The sequence below is a fragment of the Carlito syrichta genome, unplaced genomic scaffold (genome assembly GCF_000164805.1).
Source record: "Carlito syrichta isolate Samal-C Ts95f unplaced genomic scaffold, Tarsius_syrichta-2.0.1 Scaffold169078, whole genome shotgun sequence".
Classification (NCBI taxonomy): domain Eukaryota; kingdom Metazoa; phylum Chordata; class Mammalia; order Primates; family Tarsiidae; genus Carlito; species Carlito syrichta.
In genome coordinates, this window is record NW_007113174.1 from 1061609 (window position 1) to 1081901 (window position 20293).

The window sequence follows — 20293 nt, forward strand, 5'->3', positions numbered from 1 at the left end:
AAGATTCTGAACTGTAGCCAATCTATAAACTATATTAAGTTGAAGTAATTTGTATACTGTCACTCAGTGATTTCAACTGGACAAATTTAAGAACCACCAATTCAGCAGCTAAGGAGTCCATTGTGGCTGATCCTTGCTGAACTCAGAAAAGAACAGCAATCCCACAAAGCTGTAATCCCTATAAGTATTAAACACAGCAAGATAAACCAAAGGGGAAATGAAGAACCTACATTTTCAAACTCCTTTTCTTATCTCTATATAAATACTCTATTAAAAAATAATGCTCATCTAATTTTGACATAACTTAAAAATTCTTCTTTTTTGAAAATGTGTTGTTAAATCATTTTATTCCTAACTCCATCTCACTGTTCAAGAATATGCTTTTGCATTTAGAGGAGACTGAAAGTTCAGCATAACAATAAATGTTTCTCTCTGCCCTTATCTTAAGCATATTGACATTTAGTTTATTGAAATAGAAATTTTACATAGTCATGTGGCTCTTATATGCCCTTGGTAGGTATATTCATTCATAAGACATTTAGTTTTTTATTGTTAGATACTCAGCTTATTTATGTAGGAAATCTAAGTTATCTGTGAAAATAAGCAGTAGGCAGAACAAATATAAATAATAGTTTCATTAAATCAACAAATCTTTGCTGAATTTTTACTTCAGGTTATAGGTTCCATCAGTGTTATGGCAAAAAAATGGGAGCAACGAGTTTTAATAACACCAACAGCCCACATTTGTTCCAAAATTTTTACCAACCTACCTCTACCCCAGTGAAATTTCTACTCTTTGGTAGGGGTACTCTCAAAGGCATGGTTATCGTGTTATATAAGACAACCACATGCACTTTGGAATCTAGTATAGCATTTCTTTACAGCAATCTGAGGTCTTGAAGGTCTTCAAGTTACATGCACTGGGGTGAATTTTGCTGGTGTTATATGGAGACTTTGTTTAAATTAAATAGAAGCTGTTGTATGGGAGGGACTATTTGTTGCCTGAAATATACATGAAGTTGTTATCAGTTGTTAACCCTGAGACTCCTATTGCTTATCCTCTTTGCTTATTGGCCATTCAGCAGGGCCCAGAGAGAACGATGCAGGGATCTTGGGAGTCAGGACATGCTGAACTGCAGAATGGAGCGTAGAAAGAGGATGCTACCTGCCAAAGATGGGCTTTGTCTTTCACTTCTCCTTCTTTTCTAAAGCCTCATTTACAGCCTGCTAGCTAATATAATATTTCATTTAGTAAGCAGAAAGCCAACCTACCACAGATGCTCTTCTGCTCAGCTGATACCCTTCCTCCCCTGCTTCCTTGCTTCCTTCTTTAGAAAATGAAACCTCATCTCAAAATGCAGAAAATGACCGTTTACTGGCATCTATCAGGGAAATCTTATTCCTTCTCAGAACGATGGAAATGCAGCCTCTCTCTGCACACTCTTCTTGGGGTACAAGCAGTATCTGAGAAGACTTAGGCAGTAAGTGTAATACAGGCTCTCATGCCACCTGACCTTGCTGCCCTTCACTTTTAGCTTCTGTAAAATGGAAATAGTGTTATCTCCTAGGGTGGTTGTAAGCAGTAGGCCAGACTGTCATTACAAGCCTGCATGGACTGTGTGCAACTGGATACCAAACAGGTAACAGGGAGTCTAAAGATCTGGTCTAGTCACTTGAATTAAATTCTACCTTCTTTCTTTCTTTCTTTCTTTCTTTTTTTTTGTCAGAGTCTCACTCCATTGCCCACGCTGGAGTGCAGTTGCTGGCTCATAGCCTCCCCAGCATTGACCTGCTGGGCTCCGTGATCCTTCTGCCTCAGCCTCTCAAGTAGCCGGAACTAAGGTCTGTGGTACCATGCCTGGATAATTTTTGATTTATTGTAGAGACGAGTTCTCACCAAGTTGCCCGGACTGGTCTCAAACCTGTGGGCTCAGGCAATCCACTCACCCTGGGCTCCCAAAGTGCTGGGATTACAGGCTGAGTCACTGAGCCCAGCCTTATTTCTTATGTCCTCCTACCAAAGGAGTTCTGATGGTGAGAAATTTACCTTTCTCCCCCTGGTTTTAATTTCTTATTGGAAGAGGAAAATCTGAAGATCACAGACAGGAAATTCATGCTGGGAAGTAACCTGCATCCTCCATCTGGATTGCAGATACTGAAGGAAAATTGATCTTGGGCCATAACTTTTTGCATCACTTCAGTTATATAACTAAAGCGTGGATCCTTTTTTGATGTTGTATGTGGCTAGTGTTTTGGGAGTTGTTTTTTCTTTCCCAAATGTGATATAGACCACAATAAATGGGTAGTGGGAACCTCAGGCCTGACATGATATGAAGACATTTAGGATATAACCCTCCTTGTTGAATTGAGACAACGTGGTAGTAGACATGATGAAGAAATTGACCTAGCTGTCAGATTGTTTATATGTCTTCTGCCACTGCTGTACCTCTCCTCGCAAGAAAATTCAACAAACAAACAAAAACACCAATCCATTTACAAAATGGGTAGAGACTCTGAAGAAAACCCTTCAAAGACCAACTCTAAAAATTAATTTTAAAATATTTTAATGGATATTAAGGTGATATTGGTCTCAGTATCCATTTGCAAATGATTCACTTGATTTTATTATTGTCTCTATTATGATATAGATAAAATGAATTTAAAAATGTTAAAAAAAAAACTCATTTGTTGCTTAACAGAACTGAGACCCGGGCTCTATGTGAGGCAGAATAACATTTCTAAGATTGCAGAGCTGGTCTAGTAATTTCTTGAAGGCTGGTAAGGATTTAGGATCTCTGGATGCTAGTCTGGAATATTATGCTTTTACTCTGTGCCTCATAATTAATGACTTGAGGTATAATAACAATGATAGAAAACATAGTAAGTATGGAAAACAAAAACAATTGTGATTGGGTAGCTAAACTTTGTCAGGTACTGACTGATAGCAGGTAAGTCTTACAAACTAGATTTCTGACTGGGTGTGTTAGCTCACAGCTTAAGCCCAGCACTTTGGGAAGCTGAGGCAGGAGGATCGCTTGAGCCCAGGAGTTTGGAACCAGCCTGGACACAATAGTGAGACCTTGTCTCTACAAAAAAATTAGCTAAGCATGGTGGTGTATTCCCAGCTACTCAGGAGGCTGAGGAGGAAGAATCACCTGAGCCCAGGAGGTTGAGGCTGTGGTGAGCTGTGATTGTGCCACTGCATTCTAGCCTGGGTGAGAGTGAGATTCTGACTTAAAAACAACAACAAAAAAACACACAAAAAAAACAAAAATAGGTGACAGATTTGCAGTCTGAGTTCTAAAGCATCGATATGGGTATGACGGGACCTTACCTCATTGACACCACATACGAACCTCTGGACCTGACACCCACCCCTGTCTTGCAGTTTTGTGCTCGGATGCTTCTCCTACCTTGGTCACTTTCCAAAAGTAGTAACTTAGTGTGGATTCTGGGCTGATTTTGCTTGTATTATTCTGTTTTTCAGGAGGGCGTTGTCACAGAGTCTGAGGTGCGCTGTGTTGTTCATTGTAAAAACCCCTCGGAGCATCTGGGAACGTGCTGCCCCACATGTCCAGGTACCCGTCCTCAGGAAGGGGAGTCTGGAAGGCTCCCTGGAGCAGCATGGTACTGTGGAAATCTCTCTGTGTTCTCCCACAAATGCATGATTTCCCCCATCCTTCCTGATGGGAATTTTCCTCATGTTACATCTGTGTACCTAATGGTCTTAGAGCGCAAACTCCTTTGCATAGAAATGTCCGGTTGGCTACCTCAGTGTGCCCAGTATGAATGCAGCGTGTTGGAGGTCTTGGCACAAGCGCTCTCCAGGCTCGGGAGGCCTGCTTTCCACTCCACGGGGCCACAGGTAACGCTTATTTTGGAAGGAAAAGTTGTGGCTTTCCCTTGCTTCCAGAAATGTCTTTTTACTGCTTCATACTGCAATATCGTGGCCAGAACTCACTGTGGTGATGAAGTGACCAGATGTTTTCTGAAATTGAGAGCTGTGTCCCGAAGTGAATTTAGCTTAGGGTTTTGCTGGTCTCAGTTTTTGGTGTGGTTCAACAAGGTAGACCCCTCTCTCTTTTTTAGAGGGCCCTACTTCCTAGCTGACAGCAAAGAGATTTTCCTTTCCAGTGGCTGGAATGTTTCCTCTTACTTTTCTGAACAGGATTACAAAGGCCTCCTGCATCTTTTCTTGCTCTTACATGCAAGCCTGGGGATTTTGAGGTGAGAGGATTTTTTTTTTTTTTTTTTTCCTGATCTCTTAAGCCACTGGCCGATAGTCTCTGACAGGTGTTCTGCGTTTTGGGTTTTCTCTGAGTGCTTTTCCTCACAGTGGTGATACTTGCAACTACTACTCTGCTTTTGAGGTTAATCTCCAAAGGTCTTTCTGTTCTTGGAAGTTTCCTGTGAAGAGGGTACCACAGCAGGATGCTTTGCAGAGATGAGCCCAGGCTCCTCTCCTGGGTGCCTGCCTCTCTTCTCAAATGCGCGGTAGACCCAAGTCCCTTTCAGAGTTCAATACTTCCTCATCTTTAAATGACAAGGACAGTCAGTTTCCACTTACTTCTAACCTTCCTTAGCTCCCTAGGCAGTCTTTATTTAGCTTCCTTTTCACACTGGGATTTCTGTAAAGCTTGTATTGTTGGATGAACTTATGTGAAGACCAGAAACTGGTTGAAAGTAAAATAATTTTTTCCATAATTTAGTTATTTTGGTCCTATGAAACAGTTTGTTTGAGTGCTTTTTCCTTTTGAATGCACTGAAAGGTTTGTATCAAGTAACCATGCCCTTAGATGACTATAGGCTCTTTAGGAAGTTAATCAGTAGTGCTCCAGGCAGCACATTAGAATCACCTGGAAGCCTTTTTTTTTTTTTTTAGTTGGAGTCTCACTCTGTTGCCTAGGCTGGAATGCAGTGGCACACTCACAGCCACCATAGCCTCGACCTGCTGGGCTCAGGCGATTCTTCCACTGTAGCCTTCCAAGTAGCTGGAACCACAGGCATGTGCCACCATGCCCAGCTCATTTTTTTATTTATTGTAGAGATGAGGTCTCGCCAAGTTGCCCATTCTGGTCTTGAACCCTCGGGCTCAGGTAATCCTCTCGCCGCTACCTCCCAAATTGCTGGAATCACAGACTTGAGCCACTGTACCTGGCCAGGAAATCTTTAAAAATAAATCTTGATGCCCAGACTGCATCCCAGACCAATTTCATCAGAATATCTGAGGATTTCTGGGGACTCAAGTCTCCCAGATAATTTCTTTACACAGCCAACAACAAACAATAACAGAACAAATTTTATATGCCACAGAGATTTTAAAATTGTCATAGCTCTTAACTGTGAATTCAGTTATGGTGAGTAGACTGTTGCTTTACTGACACAGAATCAACTAAGAGTAAACGCTGCTCACAACCGTGGGACCCTACCAGGGCACCACTAATGAAGAGGAACACTTGAAGCTCAACACCTATCACCATATATAACATTCTCCTCACTTAGAAGATAGTCATGTTTTTATGCTGCCTTTGAAACGATGCGTCCACAAATAGCACAGTGAATTTATTTCAGCAAAGTTACTATATTTGAGCAATTGCTTCTTTCACTCTAGTTTTTGGTTAAAAACCAGGAAGGATAGGGTTGAGCTCCATAAGTGCTCATATTGCAGGGCTGGGCCCTCATGACCGTCCAGTGAGGGGCAAGGTATCGTCCACTGTTCACACAGAAAAAAATTAGACCCAGTGAGAATCAAGTGCCTGACCAAGGTCCTGGTAGTGGAAATATCAGACTTGACATGGTATGAAGATATTTAGGATATAACCTCCTTGTTGGATTGAGACGATGTCCAATCCAAAGGGTCAAATGTGTGGCTGGATTCCAGCCCTTCACTTTTCTCATCACAACACTGCACCACCTCCCACACCCACCCACATGGTGGGCATTGTTCTGTTTTGGTCCAGGTGCTCTGGAAGGCTGATCATCTTTAAAAGTTGGTATGCCAGTGCCACTAACTAAGCCCCTGACACCTGGGCAGGCTCTGCGACCTTGATTCTGGGGTAGGAATCAACTTTGCTCCCACCCCTTAATCACAAAGCAATGCAAATTGGAAGATTCAGAAGGAACTGCTTCCAGAAGGCATTATCCTTTGTCTTGGGAGGGAGGTCTCAGGTAAGTCTAGATAGGCACAATCAAGTCTTGGGGTATTCTCCTTCGGGAATTCTTGGGGTATTCTCCTTGGTAATTCAGAAGGACTGGCATCTGTCATTGATCAGGGAATGGTATTCCACATAATGACAAACATGTACAGTCTGTGGTCGGTTTCTTCCTGAAACAGATTTCAGCGCATTCTTGGTTGTCTGCTCCTTCCTTTTCGTCTGATTTTTTGCTCAGCGATGGTGGGTTGTGATGGGAACAGTTTGCATAGAACTTTTATTTATTTATTTATTTATCTTATTTTATTTTAAGCTATCAAATGTAGATTATTATAGTTAGCTTGGCAATCTGTATGAGAAAATCAATGGTGCAAACATTTAGGGAAAGAATTAAAGACATCTTGTGGGAGGCGTACTTTAAAGAGAGACGACTGGGCATCTGTCATGATTAGCAACGCTAAGATACAGCCACTAGGAGGGAATCACACTTATCAAATCCTCCTGTATTACTGAGAATAGCAAGAAAGTGGTTGATTGCTACCTCTGGACGTGGTTATCAAACAGCTGTTATTCCTGGGCATTTTTTTAAACCATGGTTTCACTTCATGGCAATTCACCTTTGGGCTCAGTAGCATTTGCCTACATGCCTTTCAGTTGAACAAAGGGCTCCGTTTCTGACTTTAAGATGAATAGGGCCAGCAGCCAGATCAGGTTGGGACAATACTTGTTCTCCCTTGTTAGAAACCTGCTGATCCGAGAGTTTGGCAGGTTCTGCTGATGGCTTTAGTTGGTGTGCCTTGAGTCTGCTTTCCTAAGTTTTGCACTAGGGCTGCTTCTAGCACTGCCTTCTATGAGGAAAGTGACCTCAACTGTCCTGGCCAGGCACCTTGTAAAGATGGTCCTGAATAAAGTGAATTTGTCAATAACTGATAGTCCTCCTGTGGCCTGTGTGACATGGGTTCCTGTCTATACTGTGTTCCAGGTCATTGTGACTTCTCTTTAGATTATGAAAGTATCCTGAGCATCTTTCTGAATAGGGGTCACTTCCTGGGTTTTGGTCCTATTATTAGCCAAACTTGGTAGGGGCCACAGACTCTTTAACCAACATAGGGTAGGGCTACAAACTCATGGCACCTTTTGCCCTGCTTCTGGCCCTTCTTGTGCCTGACCCTCTGCACAGTGCAGCGGGTGGGTCAGAACTGAGTCTGAATCCCATGTCTGTGACTTGCCAGCTGGGTGAGCTACATTTTCTTCATCTATAGAAGTAGTGATGAGTCCCTTCTTTGTAGGATCCCTGGGGAGATGGAGTGAGATCAGGGGAACTGAGGGCCTGGTAGAGGCTGTGCCATTCCTGGATACTCATTGAGTGGCAGTCCTCAGTGTCATCTGCTCTTGAGCTCTTTGTTGATTTCTGTCACTTGACCTTCAGTCTACCTCTTCCATCCTCTCTGGGGTTGGTTCCTCTGGTAGTGATCAGCATGATCACCATGATCACCATGCATCTCCCAGGACTCACTGTGGTTCACTGCTCCCCCTTGGGCCAATCTGGGTTCCCCCATCTTCAGGGCCTCTGGTCCCATGCCAATCTTTTGCTTTTCTTTCTCTCTCATCATCATCATCACCATCATCATCTACCTATAGCTATTAACACATATGTAATATGTATAATATACATCATGTATATTATAATGTATAAACAATACAAAAGTAATTTACTAATGAAAATGGACATGAGCTTGCTTATTCAAATTCAACTTCCGTGTTTTTCTTCTTTTGCTAATTATACTAAATAGCTTTATTTTTTAAGTAAATGATTTCTATTTGCCATTAAATATTGTTCATTTCTCAATGTTATTTCATATATATATATATGTATATATATAAACTGCAGCTATCTTGTCTACCAGTTGAAGGAGACTCTCAGTTGGGTGGAAGTGGAGGTGGGATATAGATGGGCAGTGGATAGAAGGATGGTGTCAGGCTAACAAAGGCTGCTGTCCTAATTCTAAACTCTTCTCTGCTTTCTAGGCTGTGTATTTGAGGGTGTGCAGTACCAAGAAGGAGAGGAGTTTCACCCAGAAGGAAGCAAATGTATCAAGTGTTCCTGTGCTGTAAGTCCTGCTGTAGATGGTCCTTGGATTAATTGCTGCTTGCACCCAGCAGGAGCATCCCCAATCTTTGCAGTCTCTCTCTCCTCTCCTCTCAGGAGAAAAGTAAATCTCTGTGATGTGAAGCCCAGGGAAAGGCTCATCTACCCAACTCTGCACTGCTGATATCCTGGGCTGGGTAATTCTTGGTTGTAGGGCTGTCCAGTGCATTGTGGGATGTTTAGCAGTATCCCTAGCCTCTACCCATTGGAGGCCAGCAGCAACCTCCTCACCTGAGTTGTGCAACCAACAATATCTGCAGGTATTGCCCAATGTTGCCTGGAGGGCTAACCTGCTCTCAATTGAGAAATGCTGTTCTAAAGAGTGAGGGAAAGAAGCTGATTTTCCTCCACCCACCCTGTTCTTTGGTCATGGATTTTCTGTTCCTTGGGGCCAGAGAAGATTCTTGCTGAGGCAGCCATTGAGTTATTCAGCACAGTCAAATGGGAAGCAATGGGGATAAGCATAACTTGCCACAGTGAAGTCTGAGGGGTGAGAACTTGATCTTAGAGTTGGCTATTTATGGTTAGAGGGAATGACGGGGAAATAGCCCCAAATGGTAGATTCAAGGCAGAGGAGGGATTAGTGAGACAAAGCTGCAGACTTGTCTTAGTAAGTGTTATTGACTTTTAATTCCTGTACTAAGGATACCTTCAGCATGCTTAGGAATGAGAATGGGAACTTGGTAAGTGTTACAATTTTAAAGGAATCTTTCAAAATTAATGTATTTTAAATTTAGAATAAAATATTAGTGGTGGTAGTGGTGATGGTAGTGATGGGGAATCTAGTCTTAACCAGCTGTTCCAAGTTATTTACAGTAGGGGATTAGTACAACCATATATTTTTTAAGCTTTTAATCTCTTGTAATAAAGAACATGTATTTTCCAAGTCACTTATGATTCAGTATGCATCTCAGAATATTAAAAAGAAAAGACACGGGGAACTCTAGCATCCTAGTTTCACCAAAGCAGAATCATATGTGGATTGTAATAAATCATATAGTATTTGTCATTTCTCTACATGTCTTTTCTAAAATTTTTCCTTCTTTCTACAGCACACACACATTCAACCTAGAGAGTCCAGATTAGTGTACACATGACCAAAGGGATAGTTTTTATATGTCAGGAAAGGAAGAAAGGAAAGAAGGAAGAAAGAGAGTATATATATATATATATATATATATATATATATATATATATATATATTTATTATCATCATCTATAGCTATAAAAACACATGTAAAATATAATATACATCATGTTTATTATAGTATATATTATAGTATATAATAATGTATAAATAATACAAAAGTTAATAAAAATGGACATGAGCTTGTATATTCAAATTCAACTTCCATGTTGTTTTTCTTTTGCTGATTATGACTAAATAGCTTTTTTTTTTTTTTTTTTTTTGAGTTGGAGTCTCACGCTGCTGCCCAGACTGGAGTGCAGTGGCCGCTCCCGGCCACCGCAGCCTCGACCTGCTGGGCTCCGGCGATCCTTCCGCCTCAGCCTTCCGAGTAGCCGGAATTACAGGCATGCACTACCATGCCTGGCTGATTTTTTGATTTATTGTAGAGAGGAGGTCTTGCTGCCCAGGCGGGTCTCGAACCCGCGGACCAGGCAATTCACTCACCTCAATAGCTTTTTTTAAAAGCAAATGATTTCTGTTTGCCATTAAATATTCATTTCTCAATTTTATTTCTTCTGTAGTGGAAGCTATAATGTTTTCTGTTATTTTAATGTTAGTCTCATTCTTCTGGGAGTAGATTGAAGAAAAACAAGGCATATTTCAATAGGAAGCTGTAAATGTGTACGTGTGTACGTGAATGTGTCCTTCCAATATAGAGGTGCCAAGGTCAGGCAGTGGAACCTCCTTGGGGAGGAAATTTGAAGGTGACAAGGAGGATGGGCAGTTTCTGTAGCTGTACGAGTAGCAGTCAGCCAGAGTCCTCTGGTGCTGGAAGTGGAGATGAGCTTAGAGAGGTACGGGGGTGACAAACCCAAATATACTGAAGGCAGTCTGATTTTGTATGTTTTTAAACATAATGTATGCTGAGTGGAAAACTCCCGATGGCTAAGTTCAAGCCTCTGAAAGTTCTGCTTTCATTTTTGGTTGAAAAAATAAAAATCTAAAGATTTTGTTACTTTCCTAAGTTTTCTTGCTTAATGAGTTTCCTCAGACCTACAGTCTATTCCTTTCTTATATCCCTATATTCAAATTTCCTGTATTTCTGTGTTTCTAGTTCTCTGCTTTGCCACCCTCAATACTTCAAGGGCAACTAATGACTTTGATTATGTTTCTGATGTCAGTCTCGAGATTAATAGAATGGAAGAGAGGATAGAGAGGATAGAGGATCCTATTGCTTGAGGATAAGACATTTGTGTGTAGACTTGGGTATGTGGAGGGTCATATAAGCAGGTTTTCTTTCATGAACACAAAAATTTGAGGTGTGAGCTCTTTTTTTGTGGCTTGTTATTAAAATAACCTGGTTTTTAACATTCTTTCAGTTCGTTACCTTTTGACACAGTGCACTAAAAAAAAAAAGTAATGTCTTGGCAACAAATAGCCACGTTTTAAGAGTGGTAACTGTGGAGATGTTTGTTTTAGAATGGAGTATTCCAAATGTATGGCCTGACTCTATAAATGTAAGGGGTGAAGTTTGCCAGCATTGGCCTGGTAGCAGGCTTGGGAGTTTTGGCATGCAGGGTATGTGAAGGTGTGAGATGCCATCTTGCTGAGTGAGAGGACAAAGTTGGAGAAGGGCTTTAGACCGGACCCCTGTGAGGCCACATGCTCCATTGAGGAGGTTACAGGAGGGACAATCAGAATGTTAGGCTGCAGGGTACCCTGTGCAAAAGAGGACTGTATATAATAACCTGTTATGCTTTGGTCAAAATTGAGAGAGATGTAAGATAAATATAAACACATTTATACATTTGAGGATGTGTATAATATTTGTGACAATTTATTTGTATGCATACGTCATATCTGTAATTGCACATATCTACACACATCTATACAAATATATATAAACATGACCATAAATATAAATACAAGTGTACACATTTACATGTCTAAGATTGGATTCCCCCAGAAACAGACCTTGAGACAAGTATATGCATGTCAGTAGCTAATTTGGGAGCTAGAGAAGACTCTGGTGGAAGAAGGCAGAGGTGAGACAAGGAAGGAGAGGCAGCCAGTTGAAGGAATGTTACCAAACACTATGGTCGGTATAGTCCTCAAATGGCGTGTGTTGAAACTTAATCCCCATTGTGGTGGTATTAAGAGGTGGGAAATTCAGGAGGTGACTAATCCATGAGAACTCAGTTCTCATAAATGGATAAATGTCTTTATAAAAGGGCTCGAGGGAGGAGTTCATTCCTATTGCACTTCTATCCCTTCAACCATGTGAGGATACAGAGTGTTCCTCTCCTCTGAAGGCTGCCGGGACAAGGTGCCATCTTGGAAGCAGAGAGAGCTACCCTTACCAGACACCAAATCTACTGATGTTGTGATCTTGAAGTTCCCAGCCTTCAGAATTGTGAGAGAGAAATTTCTGTTCTTCATAAATTACCTAGTCTCAGGATTTTTTTTTTTTTTTTTTTGAATTGGAGTCTCACTCTTTGTTGCCCAGACTGGAGTGCAGTGGCATGCTCATGGCCAACACAGACTCCACCTGCTGGGCATAGGCGATCCTTCCACCTCAGCCTTCCAAGTAACTGGAACTACAGATACACGCCACCACGCCTGGCTAATTTTTGTGATTTATTGTAGAGACAAGGTCTCACCAAGTTGTCCAACTCTCCAGGCACAAGGAATCATCTTGCCTCAGCTTCCCAAAGTGCTGGAATTACAGGCTGGACCACCGGGCCTGGCACATCTCAGGTATTTTGTTATCACAGAACAAACAGACTAAGACACCAAGTGAGCTACCATTGTGTGCTAACAGAGTTTAATCCTGCTGGGGAAAGTCTGGAAGCCAGGATAAAATTATGCCTCAGAAGTTTTCTAACCTGAGAGGGTGAGAGATCTGAAATATGTATATACCAGCTTCAGTCAGTCATTGATTGAGGGCTGCTCTCAGGGGGTGTTGATTGGGTAGCATTTCCAGCCTGCCACTCAGGTGGCAAAGTGGTCTTTAACAGTTAAGAGGAAGAAACACAAATACAGAATGCCGCTCAACTCATGATGGGGTTACATTCTACCAAATGCCTCGTAAGCTGAAAATATCTTAAGTTGAAGATGAATTTAATATACCTAGCCTACTGAACAAAATAGCTTGGCCTGGTCTGCCTTAAACATGCTTAGAATACTTACATTAACCTACAGTTGGGCCAAATAACTAACACAAAGCTAATTTTGTGTTGAACAAAATATTGAGTATCTCATGACTTTTTGAAAACTATACTAAATGTGAAAAACAGAATGGCTGTATGGATACACTTTCTACTGAATGCATAGTGCTTTGGCACTGTTGTAAAGTTGGAAAATCATTAAGCTGAACTGGGACTGACTGTACTGGCAGTTAGAAGTCTGACTATGGGCACTCAAGTGGTAAGAGTGGGAGGTTGTGGGTGGGGCAACGAAGTCAGCTACAGCATACACGTATATGTATATGTGTACAAATATACACATAGCTATCTATACATTAATATATTTGCATCTCTGTGCATAAACACATGTATGTATGCGCACATGTTTGGAACACTGGTTTGCTTGCTTTTTCAAAACCCATCATTCTCTTTTATGCCTCCAATCTTTCACTCATGCTGCTGCCTCAGCTGGAATTCCTTTTTTCTCCTTGTTCACCTGGTGAGTGCTTGACCTTTCCAAGTCTGTTTTCACCGCTTCACTGAAACTCCCTGAGTATTCGATCCTTAGGCAGAACTGCTTTCTCATTTGGATTCCTGAGGCTCATGGCTCTCCCTTGCTAGATAACCTGCCATCTTCCCCTGACCCCCCACAGGTACACACATACACACACCCACACTTCCAAGATATGTGCACTTGGAATACTATATACACCAGGTCAATCTGCCTCCTGGCATCACAGTTACTGGTTCACCTTTCTGTCCTTAGTGCTTAGCACCATGTGTGCTCAGTAATGTTAGCACTCTTCTCCTTCTTTGGTGTTGCTGGTTTTTGGTGTAGTATACTAAGAAACAGTAATGTTTTCTCTTCCATACTGTGAAGAGAACTTTGAAGTTGGCCAGCCCATTCTTGCCTGGGAGAATAACTCTGGTTGGATATCCTGCTATCAGTTGTTGACTGTCTACATTGGAGCTCACCCTATGGTGTTGTGTGTGTGTGAAGCATCTCTTGTGTGTGTTATCCATTTCTGATGGATGAATTGCCAACTTTTCATAGTGTCCCTCACTCCCAAGTGAGTATTGTATACACCATGTGGCTTGTATTTAAGTCCCACACTCTTAGTTACACTCTCCAAATTTGTGAAAATCTGTCTACTGATGTTTTTGTGATGTGGTGACAGAGAGGCAGACCACCAGAAAGACACTTCGTCTTATGGAGATGGATTCCTAAGATAATGAAACAAATGCCTTACACATGATTTACATTCTGATTTTAGTTGGGCCGTCTATATGGCATTCCAGACAGTTGAGAACATGATAACATTTGAGGATTATCTGGGGAGGATTTCACAACCTTTTGCTCTTACCCATTCCAGAAGCAGACCGTCGAACATTTTTAGGTGTGAATATCATTATGACTCACTTAGAAAATGCGGTACTTGTTAAACTGCCTCATCCCTGTTTACCCATTACTGTATATAAATAAAAGAGCCAAGAGAATCTCTGCTTCTCCAGAGTCTCGATACTAATCAGGGGAGTGACAACTTGAGTTCCTTTAGCTGTTCCATAAAGCTGTCTGGGTCATATTAGAGTGCATTCTTTATGGGATGTGTTCAGGGTGAATAAGTACTATATTTATTTTAAAATGGAAAGATGATTCTTTTCTAAGACTGAAGCAAAGAATAGTTTATAAAGTATACTGAGCATTGGTTAAACCACGCATTTGCTTCTTTTTGGGTTAAGCTTGGCTTTTCATTACCTGCCTATCTGTATAGCAGATAGCTTTGTGTGCTTTCGTTCAGCCATATTTTCAGGAAACAGGATGGTGACAGTTGGCACAGAAATTTCTATAAAACCTGTCTTCAACATTGCGATACTAAAGATTAGGGTGCCACTGAGAGATGTTTGTGTTCTTTTCATCAAACTATTTAAAAAACCCTGTGGGCTCAGTGTTCTTGAAAATTGCTTAGGGAGGGAGTATTGCCCACAGAGTTGTAGGGTACTCTTAAGAGAGCGACAAGTCCTCAGTCTGTAAAACCAGCCAAATTAACTGGCCAAGATCAATTACTTTTGCTGACAAAGGCATATTAAGTTCAGAGGATTTTTACCAATAAACATAGGTTGTTAATGGGCTGTCTGTGATGAAGGAACTGTGCTTTATTGGCTCTTAGAAGCCCTGAAGTCCATAAACACCTTTGCTCTCACTTACACTTTAGATATTGCAAAGTGCTGTCTCCCAGGGAAAATGAAACTCTGAGGAAGGTTATTTGGAGAGAACAAAGAAAATGGAGACCTTCATGGCTTCCTATGTCTCTTAGACTGAATTCCTGAAGATGTTCTTCACAGCCTGGCAGAGGTTAGCCTCTGTCCACCTCTCTGGCCTCATCACTACCCCTCTCCCTTGTTCTCTCTTCTCTGGCTGCTTTGGCCTTCAGACAAAACCTCTCCGTCCTTGCTAGACAAAGGGTGGTCCCCCACCAACAGTGTGGTCCTTGCCTGTGAGCTAATTAGGAATGCAGCGTCTATTCCAGGCTTACTGAATTGAAATCTGCAGTTCAACACGATCCCCAGAGGATTCATTTGCCAAATAAAGTTCGAAAAGTACTGTTCTAATATCTCATGGCCTGTACCTAGGTTGCTTTTTCTTTTTCCTTCCCTTTCTTTTCCTCCCCATTGTTCTATACCTAGAGGGCACCCACTTACTCTGCACTTCGAAGTCCAAACATTCCTTCTTCAGGGAAGCTTGTTCTGACTTTCAAGCCCAGATGATTTCCTGTTGGTAAACCCTTTGATAGCACCCCATTCTTTACTTTCCAGACATCTAAAGTGATTTGTAATTAGGTATTTTTGTTTGTGCTGATTTTATTTAACTCTATGCATCAGGGTGCAAAGGTGACCATATCTTCCATGCTTGACACATGATGAATAATCATTGCTAAAGTCATGAACAAATGAATCAAGTGAATGTGACTGTTACTTCCCTTTCTTTCTCCACTGCCTGTCTTCCCTCTCTCTTACTTCCCCCACCCACTTTGAACATTAGTTTTTGCCAATTCAGCAGGGAGTAGAGAGAGGCACGTCACTGCGGATGAGCTCAGAAAGTGTTCCACTGCTGTAGCACTTATTATAAATTGCTTGGTATGTGTATGACTTTCCTGGGGGTGTCTTGTTTGAAAATTGTTTCTAAGCCCCAAAGATTCCCCTTAGTCCTGGTGACAGGAAGCTGCAGTGGCAGGGATTAGTCGCCATTGACAAGGGCCACTTGCTATGGCAGAGCTTTTAAAAGAGAGTGCAATTCTCTACCCTCAGAGTTGACCTCGCCCTGAAGGATGTGGGAGACATACCTGACATTCAGTGTCTCCAGCTTAGGTTGCACTTTCCTGTAACAGAAAGCAGAGGGATACCTCATCATTTTTGTGGTCACAGGATGCCACAGCAATATAGGTTACAGATTCCCAATCATGCCATTTTTCCTTTGACATGGAGACTTGGGAATCTTGATGCCTGAACCCTCTGTCATGGCCTCTGCCTTACTTCCAATAATATGTGCAATTTGGTGCATTTTAGTCATAAGCTGTCATTATATCTTCCCTGTCCATGGGGAGAAATTTGGCTACATCTGGGCAATAAATTGGAGAATTGAGCAATTATTGAGCAAATTAGATCAATGTGGGCAGTTTATCTAACTAGTTTTAGCCAAAAAGTCTCAGTAGAGTTTTTAAAACTAGTCTGAAATATTGACGTAATTGCTACAGTGTTCCATTTTGCACTGTGGATGTACTATCACCCCAAGGACAAAAAGGTCTTGGTTGTGAACAATTGGAGGTGGAAAAAAAGCCTTTTTTTTAAAGGCCTGGATAGCACTTGACCACTAGGAGGTGCCTCTAACTGCTTAGAAAAGCAGCTGGTGTTTTTGCTTGTTTTGTGGCTGAACCATGGCATTGTGAATCTTGGTGTTTTATATTAGAACGAATATGAGTGGTTGTGATCTACCTGTCAGCTAAAACTTATGTTGGAAGGTCTGTTGTTATACCATTCTCATTAGGCTGAATACATAAATGTACAACTATTATTACAAGGTATCAAATTCTGGTTTCTTGTAAGCTCCACCAAAATGACCAGTTTATGAAGCAAAGCGGAGTTAATTGCCTACCTTTGTCATTGATCATTATCTTGACAGAACCTTAATAAAGTCCTGGAAGAGGGCAAAGGTAGGATATTTATAAGGGTTTGGGGGGTCTGGCATAAGATTAATCTTTCCATGTGAGGACTTGATTGAAATTAGGCAAATTTCTTGATAATACTAATCTAACGTTTGTGAAAACAGTAAGGTAAGGGCTTCAAGGCATTTCTTAAAGAGTTCATGAGCATAGTTGAGTTATCTGTGTTGTCAGATAGTACTTTGAGCAAGTTCCTGAAATCAGTAGGTGGCTTAATTTTTTTTTGATATGAAAATTATTAGGAATAATTGTTCTATATTTTAAATCCTATTTCAGTCCTGTCTTATGTGTTTTTAGGAAAAATCCTGAACTTCAGTTCTCATATATAATCTTCATTTTTGTAGCTTGTAATATTCCATATGATTATTTCTTTTTATAAATTATTTGTAATTGAAGCATTCTGTAAAGTTATTCTCCTAACAGGGAGCTACAACCTTAATAATGAACACAACAGGAAAAGAGTTGGAAAGGAAATTTCTTTGACATTTGAGCATTTATATGAAAACACACAGTTTTAAAAGAAATCAGCAAATTTTTATTTATGGAGGAGTTAATAATAATAGTTATTATTACTGAATGTGTACTCTGTGCCAGTTACATATAGTACTGTAATGTTAATTTTCAAAATCATTCTGCAACCTAGGAGGTTGATAGCCTTTGTTGTTGTTGTTGAAAAAACCTGAATTTCTGAGAAGTTTAATAGTTTGCCTATGGTCAAAGAGCTAACAAGAACTTAAGTCCTGAACTGCCTGATTATAAAGCGACATATCATTTCTCCCCAGTTACCTTCTGCTCACAACAACCAATGTAATTTTGAAATATTATTTTTTTGTAGACATTTGAAACTGGAAAATGCCATTTGAATCTATGGAGTGAAGAACCAGCCATTTCGAGGGAGAAATAATGGTGATGTGAACATACAAAAAGAACCCGAAATCTGGTGCAAAAAATATTCCCACAATAAAAAAGTAAATTACATTTCCTCTCTCTGAAATTCACAAGTCTAAGCAAGTTTAAACTCATACCAGATTTCAGCCTTAGGCATTCAGCCTAAGCATATGTCACCATAATGCCAGTGTGGGTGAAGAACACATACCTCTTATCTCACATCAGCTAGAAAATGGAGACATTACAATCTATAGCGCATACCCTCACCACGACATTAGGAATACAAAAAGAAAACGTGATAGTTTCTGGGACAGAGAATGCTCATTGTCTCTGCTCCCAAAGATGGATAGAAATAAATATTTATCAAATGGGGCTCATGTATCCCTTATAATAGGCCACTGAAGAAGTTTAAGCATCAATTTAAGATAGCCTTTCTTGGAGATTTTATGGAGTTGGATTCACCTACACAAGTATTTCAGTGCTTCTGCAAATGTAAATTTATCCTCCTGGTAGAATGAAGGAGAAATTGTATGATTGCTTTTGAACAGTTGCTTCCTCCTATCTGTCTAAGAAGCAGGTGCATTTAGAAATTTATGTGAAAATTGAAATAGATATTGAGAGTTGGTATACGAATTCGCTCAGTTGATTAAGGCTTACCCCATTGTATCCTTGCAAAGACAATTTCTTTTATTGTCTTCCTCTTCCTTCTATTCTCTTTAAGCTCTATCAAATAATGAGCCCCTTTTAACTCCTAAAATTCCCAGGAAAGATGCCAATTTTACTAAACTCTGAAGACTTTTCCAGAGTCTATTCTTTGTCTATTCTTCCTTCCATCTTTGCATCTCTCTGTTGTCTCTATAGCTAGCCAGTCATTTATTAGTTTAAAGATGACTGAGTGTCACACACTGTTATTAGACTCTGAGCACCCAAAGATGAAGGGGAATACACTTTTTCTCTCCAGGCAATTGCAATCCATTGATTTGAGAGTATTTATTAAAAATAGACCACAAATTAAACCATAGTGCAACATTTTTGTGCCACATATGGAGTATTTTATAATTACAAAAAGCCCAGATATGTTAAAACATAGAAATAATTATATAACTAAAAATAACTACTGTTAATTTGACTCAATATATTTCCTTCTAACTTTTTCCCTCATATTTACTTATTGTAGTCATGTAACTAGCTAAGGTCAAATTCTATGGGCAGTTCTACTATATCGTTGTTATTTTCATTTAATGTTATATTATGAATATATCCCCATTTCATGAAAAAATTGAGTATTATTTTAATCGCTATATAATATTCCATGATACTATAATTTATTAAATCAAATTTTCTAGTATTAAAAACTAACATTTTCAGTTTTTGCTATTATGAATAATTGTGACAAGTACCTTTGACAAATTTTTTTGTTTCTCTGATTATTTCTTTAGGCTAAGTTTATTGAAATATACTTAATGGGTCAAGGATACTGAGGATACATCTTAAAGGGTTTGTGTGTGTATATGTGTCTGTGTGTTGCTGAGATACTTCAAATAAACACTGTCTTAATTTCTACTCCAATTAGCAATACATAGGTATATATCTTCCTGTACCATGACTATTATCCATTTGGGAATCTTGTTTTCATGGCATTTGTCTTCTGAAACTGAACATTTTCCAAATATATATAAACAGAAGAACATTTTCCATGCATATATATGAGTTATTTGTTTCTTCTGGGGTTTCTTCTAATTTTTTTGCCTGTGTTTTTATTTCTAATTTTTCTACTGAGCAATTAAAGTTTATGTGTAGAAAGGATCTTAATCCTCTGTTAGTTATGTTATTGTGTGCTTTTAAGAACACTGAAGCAATGCCTTTTGTGCCGTTTGACCTTAGTGTGCATATTTCATGGTGGATAATGGCAGTTTGCTAAAATTTCATGTCTTCTTCCAGTCTTCACTCCTCAAATCTTCATCCAAATATGTTAACAAACAGAAAAGTGAGTCAACATTGTCAGCTCCCAAGTTTAATTAGTCCAAGACTTTTCTGTATTTAAGGTCCCCTTTTCCATCTCTAACTCCTTCATTTTGAGATCATGGCCTTCTGTACCTATTCCCATGCTAGCATGAGTCATTCTTTTGAGTTTTTGCACCCTCTCGCTTATTCATGGCTCTGCAGCCTTCTAGCTCGCTCCAGCCTTCTCTCTTTCCTTCTTAGCTCAGAAGGAGAAGTGTCTCCCTACTTTCCAAACCTGGTTCTGCATCTGGGCTCTTGTGTCTATCCTTCCTCTCTCTCCTTAGCCCTTGTTCTGAATTTTAGATTTTAGGTTTCTATTGGACAGTCATAAAGTACCTCACACTTTTGAGTAGAGTGTCTTGCATACAGAAAACAGTAAATATTTGACTAAATAATTAGTCTTACAGCTATTGATTTGCATATCCATGTCTTTAAAAAAGAGTTGTATGATCTAGAACTTTCTACCTTCCTACTTGGATCTTAGTTTCAATCTTGAAGACAATAGAGTTAGTATTCACTTTTTTTCTTTTAATAAGCATGGCTATGTGAAAGATTCATAATAAATCTGT

General features: G+C 40.0%; 1 protein-coding gene across 1 annotated transcript in view; it reads left to right on the top strand.

Annotated features, from left to right (window-relative positions):
• The window catches only part of BMPER (BMP binding endothelial regulator), a 252149-nt gene that overhangs the window by 59693 nt on the left and 172163 nt on the right, over nucleotides 1-20293 (top strand). The window contains exons 5-6 of the mRNA XM_008051201.1: nucleotides 3488-3578; nucleotides 8181-8263. Coding sequence (XP_008049392.1) covers nucleotides 3488-3578; nucleotides 8181-8263 — 174 coding nt within the window. The remainder of the gene's footprint in view (nucleotides 1-3487; nucleotides 3579-8180; nucleotides 8264-20293) is intronic.